At 40.2% G+C, this 10,234-nt stretch overlaps 1 protein-coding gene across 1 annotated transcript; it reads right to left on the reverse strand.

Annotated features, from left to right (window-relative positions):
• LOC109842108 lies at positions 8,837-9,989 on the reverse strand. Its single transcript, XM_020411020.1, has 2 exons — positions 9,965-9,989; positions 8,837-9,366 (listed from the first exon to the last, which is right to left on the reverse strand). Exons 1-2 carry the CDS (start codon positions 9,987-9,989, stop codon positions 8,837-8,839), a joined length of 555 nt encoding a protein of 184 aa, XP_020266609.1.

The following is a 10,234-nucleotide window of genomic DNA, read 5'->3' on the forward strand; positions in this document are numbered from 1 at the left end:
AGAAAGAGGCATTCAAGATTGAAATGGAAATGTCTATGCTACGAATGAGGGAAGAGCATGACCAACAGATCCGAGCCTTGTCGAATCAGCTAGGTGAATCCGATCGTCGCAACAATATTAGCCAAGCAGTTAGTGATTCAGACGTGGATGAATATATCAATGCTGATGACCCTCCCGTTTACCAGAACGCTGGGAGTGGTCCCACTAAAAACAATGACGCTGGGGGTGATCCCACCAATGATGACAACACTGGGGGTGGCCCCGTTGTTCCTCTCACAAATCGTCCAAGCCCTGATACGAGTGAGGATGAGAAAATAAAAGATCTCGAGAGCAAAATCAACGCTCTAATGTCTGCTCAAGAGGTGAAAATGACCGGCATTCCATGTCCCTATCCAAGAGAGTGGAATTCAATAGCATACCCGGCAAAGTTCAACCTGATTAACTTCACGCCGTTTGACGGGAATGGTTCGCCCACACAGCATCTGATCTACTTCAAGTCCCAATTGGGCATGATCTCCGGCAATGAAGCCTTGATGGTTCGGTCATTCGTTGGCACCCTTTGCGGGCCCGCCTTTGATTGGTACCGCCGTCTTAAGCCCGAAAGTATTAACAACTGGGACGATATGAAGAGCTCATTCCTCGCCAGTTTCTTTGATGACGACGACGAGGTATCCATCAGGACACTTTTCGATGAGAAACAAGAAGATGACGAGACAGTCGACGACTTCATCAAACGCTTCAGGAATAAGACAATGAACTGCCGAGATCTGATCATGGAGGACTTCATCCTCCAGACATGTCATAACAGCCTATCTATTGAGATATTGGTAGTTATGAGAGTCGCACCGTCCAACACTTGGAAAGACTTGAAGGTGCGCGGTGAACAAGCCAAACGCTTCCTCCGAAGGAAGAAGGCCGAGAGGAGCCAACCGACGACTAATCCTCCGAACTCGAACTTCGCCTCCTGTGGTAAGGGCAAGGTACCTGCAGCTGCTATTGGTGCTAATCAAACATCACAACAGCAATCCCGAAGACAGCAAAAGACTTCGGATCCGAGACTCCAAAAAGAATACTCATTCAAGGACGAAGATGTTCCAACCATCTTCGAATCCCTCCTTGAAAACAACAAGATTAAGTTATCACCTATCGCAAACCAGGAGGAAGCCGACAATACTACGGATCCAAAGTACTGTGCGTACCACAGGAGGGTCCTTCATCCCACCAAGGATTGCTTTGCTCTTAAGAATAGCATCCAAACATTGGTTGAAGCCGGCGTTATATCGCTCAATTAAGTCGAATGAACATTCCGAAGAGTGTACGAGTATAAACTGCTTCTCAATCCTCCAACCGGTATATGAGGTTAAACTGCTCCCTGATACTCCAATAGGTATATGAGTCTAAACTATTCCCACTCTTGACGGGAAGTTCCTGGAGAATTTTTACATGTTATATTCTTAAGGATAACCTGATTATGCAACTGAATACAATGGTAAGCACAGCTTCACAAAGGAAGCTGGGGGTGGATAACTTATGTAACAGGAAGTTTCCAGAAGAATGTTAAATGTAATATTCTTAGGGATAACCTGATCATTATGAATAAAGTGATAAACACTAAATTCTTAATGTGATTTCCGAACACTCTTTTGCTGAGACGAGATTCGATTACTTCGTTGGATCAATCTTCCCTCACGAAACTCCTATTCAAACTCTCACTACGTCTGTGCACTCAACACTCCCATTGTTAGAGTCCAGACATAGTACTTGGAATTTTAATCTCTCAATCATTGATAATTGTCAAACCCCTCTGTGTTAAGTATTTGCCACTTAATACTAGGAACCCTCTTTGAGTGATTTGTACGAATTAACACTCTCACTATAATTTGTACTCTCACTCTCACTGTTCACTTGGTCAAACCTTCCTACAGTTAGGACCACAGTTAAAATCCTCTCTCCATTCCTTCAATGAACGAGAGGTCCACAAATCGAGTGATCAAACCTATAAAAGTTAGGGTCATCTCACACTCCCACTTTTATTTGGTCAAATCTTCCTACAGTTAGGACCACAGCCAAAATCTCCTCTCGATTCCTTCCATGAATGAGAGGTCCACTTTCAAATCAAGTGATCAAACATTCCTATAGTTAGGATCACCTCAAACTCTTGTTTGGTCAAACCCTCCTACAGTAAGGACCAAAACCACAGTTCATTCTCGATAAACGAGAAACCATCTTTAGTTCGATAATCAAACCTTCCGACAGTTAGGGTTATCTGAATCTTTTTGATTCTCGGAGTGGAGATCCCACTCTTAGTTTCGCCTTCCCGGATTCTTGAAGTGAAGATCCCACTTAGAGTTTCCTTTTTCAACTGGAGATAGAATATAAAATTCTTCCTCTTTAGCTTTGTGAGATAGAATATAAAATTCTTCCTCTCCCGCATCGGGTTCGTCTTTGCCCCAAGAGAAGACAGCACTTTTTCAACTCCTAAAATCCGTGCCTCACAGGTACGGGGAATTTTATCCCGAATCCTGAGTAGGGATAAGTCAACGCCTAACACGCATTGCCGGTTTAGTCTTTCACCGATTAAAAAAGATACCAGAATGTAGTCTGGGGCATTTTATCCCGAAGCCTAAGTAGGGATAAGTCAGCGTTTAACCCGCGTTGCCGGGTGGTTCGTTCCCATAAAAATAATCGAGTCTACGTATTCATCATCGTAGCAACAAAAATACATGCCTTTTATGCATGGGGAATTTTATCCCGAAGCCTAAGTAGGGATAAGTCAACGCCTAACACGCGTTGTCGATTAGTTCTTAACCGTAAAAAGAACAAAAGCCCACATATTCAATATTGTGACAGGTTGTTGTTAATAACACCAAAATCCGTGCCTCACACGCGCGGGGAATTTTATCCCGAATCCTAAGCAGGGATAAGTCAACACCTGACACGCGTTGCCGGTTTAGTCTTTTACCGATTGAAGAAGACACCAGAGTGCCAGTCTGGGGACTTCTATCCCGAAGCCTAAGTAGAGATAAGTCAGTGTCTAACACACGTTGCCGGGTAGCCTGTTCCCGTAACAATGGCGAAGTCTACGTATTCGAAGTCGTAGCATCAAGTCTAAGGGAGTTCATTCCTTTAGCATAACGTCACATGCAGAACGGACTTAAAACAATCTGCATGGAAGCCCAATTCAAACGGTAATCGGTAAATGCATGTCAAATCCGTTGAGGGTTGAGGATTTGCCAAAAATCCTAAGTCAACGTCTGATACACGTTGCTGTTTAGTCTTTTCACATAAGAAAGACGAAGTCTACGTATTCAATATCGTAGCACTAAAAGAGTTAACTCTTTTAGCATAACGTCACATGCGGAACGGACTTAAACAATCCGCATGCTAGCCCGGCTCAAATGGTAGTCAGTAAAGGCTTATCAAACCCGTTGATGACTGAGAATTTGCCAAAAATTCTATAAATGTGAGTCATTGACGCATCAGCTTCATTAGTTGGTCTCATGACTTGAACATCCAATAACTTCGAGATAAGATCCATACATGCAGATGAATCAGCTTTAATAGTTGGTCCTGCAGCCCAACATTAGGGACCGTCATGCTCCAATATCTTAAGAGCTTAAACTGTATAGACTCCAGCAAACGTACGAGTACAAACTGTGTTAACGCCGGTCAACGCGTTACAACTAAAGTCAACGCCGTACAAAGCATTACAGTAAAGATCGATGCCGGTCAATGCATCAGCAATCTCGCCAAACTAAGGCAAACGATGATTTCAGGGAGTTCAATCGGATTCAGATATGAATTTCTGACGAAGATGATCAGTTCAAAGTTAACTCAATGACACGAGCTAAGTTTGGAAACTTACACACCAATCTCAGCTCAAGATTTCGACAACGGTCAGACGATAAACGCAGCACCGGAAGAACTTCATCTATTCGACGAATCAATGAATAGATTGAAGGCTGAAGAAGTTAAGAATTGAGGTAGTTAAAGGTCACTATACGAAATGGAGGAGATGGCCTATCTTATCCAAAGCATTTCAGACTCCTCTATAAAAGAAAGAGTCTGAAATGTTTTGGAGGGGGTATCTGTAGGCATCTAAAAATGCCTATGGGTGCCCGCACACAGCTCAAGGCAAAGAGAAGGCGATGAACGTCATTATCCGAGTCAAAGAGGATTATCCGACGCCAACAAGCACATGAAGCGAATCGGTGAACTATTGATGACACGATAACGAACCACCACAATGGCGAACGCCAAGTGGACCGCACGCGTCAATCAACTCAAAGCGTACAAACGCACCCAATAGTCAGTTAGCATGCACGCATCATTCAGCTCGTTCATGTCAATCAGTTCGCGCGTCAATCAGTTCGTGTGTGTCGGTCAACACGCATGCGTCAATCAACACGCACGTATATCAACCAACGGACGTTCGACAGTCAATCCCGCAACGAAGCGTGCAAGTCAACAAGACGATCAATTGCGCAAAACGGTGGAAAATACAAGTCCCGGAAAGACTAAAAAATACCAAAGCTCAGCAAAAAGTCAAAACACCACGTTCGCGCGGGTCGGACCGCGTCGACCCGCGCCCGCGCGGGTCGGACCCGTGGTTAGGCTGTTGTTAACTGAAGATAGAGCCAAATCACTTATTCTCATCCAAATAACCGCTTCCGAAGCCCTATAAATACAAGCCTAGGGCCTCCTTTCAGCGAGGATGAATTATTATCAAGACGTAGAGGTGCTGCTGGATTGAGGAGTGAAGGAGCACGAATTTCAGCGAAGGCAAATCAGATCCTGGCGAACTTCGGCATAAAGAAGGAGCTATTCGAAGGATCTGAACCCCGTCCGTCCGTCCCTTGAGATTAGGCTTGGTCTTAATCTCGAGAAGAGCCCTGATTTCGCTTGGTCGATCTCAGCGCTTCAAATCAAATACTTCCTCGGTGAAGACGAAGCTCTGCCAAATTTTTCGTCAACCGGGTCCAGATCAAAGGCGGTCCACGGATAAACCCCGGCACAGGCAAAGATCCCACGCAAGCAAAAGACCGATAAACGATCTCTGCGTTTGTTTTGACGAGAGTTGTAACTTTTTGTTTTCATTGTGTAAAAGTCTTATAAAAAGACAATCTTTTTGTTTTCATTGTAACGACTAAAGTTGTAATGAATACCGCAATGAATACAACAATTTTCGACGCAAACATACATCTAATAGGAGGACTAATTTGACATGATTTGAGGGACTAGATGATAATTTTAAATTTTGAAAGACTAATATTGATTGATGGAAAACTGCTTATAACTAGCTGGATTTATAAATATATGAGCTTCAAGCCTTCACCCCTTGGGAAAATGTCAAAAAGTCTAAAAACCACTTAGACCTAGACAAATATTTATGCTTGTGTCAAATAGCCAGCCCGCCGCTTCCGGTGGGCGTCCCTCTTAACATACAACATTTTTTTTGAAGCCTGGGTTCCTGAGGAGTCGAGCAGATGCTTGTAGAAGTCACAGGATAGAATTCGTCAAAAAGACGCTGCTGGCAAATTAGGTAGCTGAAAACTACATTGGGTTTGTGGGAAATATGATTTGAGGTATTGGGGTTCATTACAAAAGACGGATTCGAGATTCAACTTCTTGGGACTGATCTCCCTCGAGTCTCAGGTATCGAAGTGGAACTATTAATTAATGGCATGAAATTGGTCGAGAATGTCAATGGAAACTGCAGCGATGGCAACAATGGACCCGACCGAGGAGCGGAAGGAGGCTGAGGAGGGGGTGAGAGAGGGGACAACGTGGACTTCTGAACAATGGATTCATTGTCGGCCCCAAGCTGATGATATTTATTCCTTGTTACGTAACATTGATAATTATCGTAGGTGTAGATGTGGTTCATGTCCTTTGTGACTTTTGTGTTAATACTTATTACTTGTCACATTTGTGCAGGCTTATTTGTTACATTGAAATGTGAAATATGCCATGGTAAGAAATAAAATGTGATATTTATTAGCTAATAGTTACAAATAATCAACAAAATGTAATATGTAATAGCTTAAAGTTAAGAAAAACGAACAAATGTAACATCCAATAGCTTAAAGTCACAATTAAAATGGAAATTAAGTAACATTTAATTTCTTATTCGTGACGAATAGCTACTAAATTATGCATAGGTACGTTTTCTTTTTCTTTCTTTCTTTTTCTTTCTTTCTTTAAAAAAACTACATATTTTTTATTTCTGACTTTTAGGTAACAAATGTTGCATTTGCTTGTTAATTATTTGTGATTTTTAACAACTAAATATTACTTTTGTATATTTTTCATAATACTTTTGTATATTGTTTGTGACATTAACATATTAAATGTTACATTTTTTTTATTTGTGACATTAAGCTATATATATTAAATATTACATTTGATTGTTTTTTGGGAATTTTGGAAATAATAACATATTTATTTCTTGTTATCATACTTAGCATCTAAATATGACATCTAAGTAACAAATAAACCATAAACTAATGTGGCGGTAGGACAACAAGAATCATTAATATTCGTACTACACATAATTTGTGTATAGAACTCGTGATGATATATATCAAGAGGACGCCAACAGAGAAGAATGAAGACAAGGTTATATATAGTATCAACACTTCTCGCTGCCTAAATTGTACCCCTCCGCGTCCTCGATCTGTCGCCAAGTGGTGGCCGATGATGGTGGGGGATGTGAGTCATCAAGGGCTCTCGTCCACTGGCACCGCCACACGCATCACCATATATACATGAGCACTGAACCTACAACCTCGTCCACACCCATTCTATTCCCACCATAATCACCCAAAAACAACAATCCATGCGCCAAGATCTTTATCCTAGCACATCTCTTGTCGTCTCGTTCGCCATAATTGCTAAAAGGATGAGGTATATATGAGCAGAAACTTAGGCCATGGCTCAAAATGATGAAATTGAGCTCTTTTTTATTTTAAAGGACAATTAAACTTAAAATGTACGTCTATAATTAAGTTGTTGTCATTACGTATTGGATAGCAGATTCCTAATCTGTTTTGGTAACAGGTTATTAGGATTCCTAATATATTTTAGTAACATGATTCTTAATCTGTTTTGGTAACAGGTTATTAGGATTCCTAATTTGTTTTGTTTTTTATTTTAGAATTCCTAGTCTGTTTTGGTTTTAGGTTTTCTATATATATGGAACGCCTTAGAAGAGATTAGGATCATCAAAAAGAGGAGAGTTGTAATCAGAGATTAGAGAGACTTTTGAGCATTGTGAGAGGGAGATATTGTGAGCAAGTTGAGAGCTTTGGTTGAGGGTTGGTTTGTGAGTTTTGTGAGATTGTAACCCTTTGTACTCTCCTTGATTTAGTGGAATCTCCCCATCATCTCCCCGTGGACGTAGGCAAATTGTCGAACCATGTATATCTCTGTGTTTGTGATTGATCTGTCGTATTTCAGTTTTGGATCGTGCTCGTGTGTGATTGGTTATTCTTCTCCCGTGCTTACGACTTGTTTGGTGAGCGAGCACATTTCCGCATAGGCGCATAGGCGCGCGACACAAGGTTGAAGTGCAAAACAAGCAATTTATAGCACGTGCACGTACACGTCACATGCCATATATATTTAGACTTCTGCTTTCTAAACGGTGAACAATATTTTCTACATCATTTTGCGCGTCCTATCTGAGACATGCCCCGCATGTGGACGCTATACTTCTTCGTGAGCATAACCCAGAGAAATTTCGGTCTCCACCGTCCATCCCAATTGGGTTTTATTTGATCAGAGGGCTCAGGTTCGTTCTTATTGGTTAATGTGACCCCAATCCTAAGAAACTCATTTTATGGATTTTTATAAGGAACCGGGAAGGACTATTTTTGATGATTTTCTCTCCTCTTATTTCCTTTTCTTTTGTTTCCAAGAAACGAACCGAACAGCATCTTAACCAACTTCTATTGCGGTCAAATGTGTATTTAAAATTTGTATCCATCAAGCGAATTCCAATCCAATTTACTCCTCTTCTTGTTGATCCTTTCAGTTTGTGCTCATCTGACTATGTCAAAGGATCTCTATCTTTGTACTTTTCCTGTTATGTTTTCATCGTATCAGAATCTGCAGTCAATATTTGTGGTTTCTATTAATTTGGGTCTTTTCTTTACAGATGGGCATTAAGTGAGTGAAGATTGATTAACTCTTCAAAATGGCAAATTGGTAAGAGAAGGGATTAGCTGCAATATTCTTTAAAAAAATAAAACCATAAATAAATATGATAGCAGAAATTGGGTAAACAATTTGCTCTGGATTAATCTATATATTATTTCTACCTTAGATAAACAATTTGCTTTGGATTTGTCAGGTATGGGCTTGCTGGGAATGACTTGTGCACAAACTTGGAATTACTACAAGCCATATCTTTCTGCTGTAAAACAAAACTGCAGAAATCATTATTGTTTACTAGTATCGTGACTATTTCAATCTTGATTACTAAATCTTGAGTATCTGGAAACGTGGTTCCTACTGACATTTCACCGATGAAGGAACTCTGGGATGGTAAATTTTAAAGAGCAAGTGCCATTTCTTCTTGTTTACATAACTCAGCTCATTTCTCCACTGCAGAAGATCACGAACTACAAATAGTTACTGTTTTAGCTAACCAGCGTCCACTACTTGCTTACAACATGGGTATTTATCAACTTACTGTTGTTCATTACAGTTTGTGCTCACTTGACTATGTCAACCGACGTTATCTTTACACTGTTGCCTTATGTTTCATGGTGTCATAATCTGTAGCCAGAACTTTGAGTCTCTGTCATACTCTGTAATTTTCATTGTAATACTACTATTTATTTGATGTGAGCCAAATCGGGGGAACATGGTAGTTGATATTTAGCTGGCTAAACCTTTGAAAGGTTCCATCTTCCCAGTCATATATTCCCATGTCACAAATAGAGTATCGATCGGTCTCACCATCAGCCGAATGCCCTCGCGGAATGTGTCTATTCTTCGAGCCATGTTCTGTAAAATATATGCAATTCAGCTGGCATCCTCGATACTCAACCGCCGGTACACAGAGTGAATGACTCTTACCCAAGAACAATGCTTGATCACCCAAGCTTCCCATCTCAACCCATTTAAACCCGAAATTGCCTCTCTTTATGCTTCTGTTGTCGAAGGTGATGTAGTGAGCGCCACTACGCTTTATCGGCTCATCAACAGCTTCAAGGTTGTATGCCCAGAAATCAACTGTTCTAAACATATTTTCATCATCTTCATCAGCTTGATGGCCCTCATAGAATGCATCATCTCCATACAAGCCTCTCACAGCTTGCAACAAATCTCCATTTGTCGACAAACGAATCGAATATACATCTGGTAAGTGAATTAAAAAATAGATTTAAGACTATTTAAGACTTAAAATCAGTATATAAAAGTTAAATAGAAATAGTAAGTGAATTAAAAATATGACATCATATGTGCAATAATACAAATAATAAGTTGTGATTAAATTTTAAACGAATATTTAATAGACAAACGAATCGAATATACATCTGGTAAATTCTATTCGTTAGTAAACTCAAATACTAAAAAATATTTGTTTAGTGGTAAATGAACTACCGAATCGAATATGATCGAATAGTTATTCGAACAATTATCAAACTATTTGTTAATTATTTGGTTCATTTCCACCCCTAATTCCAACTCTATGTTGTCTAGGAATAAGAGTTCTAATAAGAATAGAAGTTCACATGTCCTAAAACCCAACAAGAGTCTAAGTAGAAATAAGCCTCTAATATGATTGGTTGTGCAAAGTCTAATGTAAGTAGGACTCTTGATTAAAACAACTCAATCTAAAAAAAACTCCCAAAGCAATATGGATTTGAGTATTTGAGATAACCTATAACAAATCTCCACCTTGACTCAAATGCGTAGAAGATTCTTCACTTCAAAATAAGTTAACTTACTCTACCTTCTCCAATAGCCTCACTGGGCATCTAAGTGCAGCATGTATTGGTCAAGTCCAAGCCTGGCTTCAACTTGCTAACTGAAAGAGGCCTCCTCAAAAAATCGACTGAATAGTCCGCAAGATGACTGTAAATATTAGCAAAGTCATCACCTGAAGCAGCTCCTGAATAGCTGAAGGGCACAAAATTGTCAACCGACAATGCATAAGCTACTGTATCTTCATATCTGCGAGGTGGTCGAATATCTCGTCTAGACCAATCTCTAGCAATAGTGT

The sequence above is a fragment of the Asparagus officinalis genome, chromosome 5 (genome assembly GCF_001876935.1).
Source record: "Asparagus officinalis chromosome 5, Aspof.V1, whole genome shotgun sequence".
In the NCBI taxonomy this organism is placed as follows: domain Eukaryota; kingdom Viridiplantae; phylum Streptophyta; class Magnoliopsida; order Asparagales; family Asparagaceae; genus Asparagus; species Asparagus officinalis.

What these genes read in the sequence shown, in the direction of transcription:
- LOC109842108 (XM_020411020.1), bottom strand. Translation starts at nt 9,989, where the DNA reads ATGCCCAGTGAGGCTATTGGAGAAG. An exon ending in CAGTGAGGCTATTGGAGAAG is followed by an intron (nt 9,367 to 9,964) that starts GTAGAGTAAGTT and finishes TTCACTTACCAG; the next exon opens with ATGTATATTCGATTCGTTTG.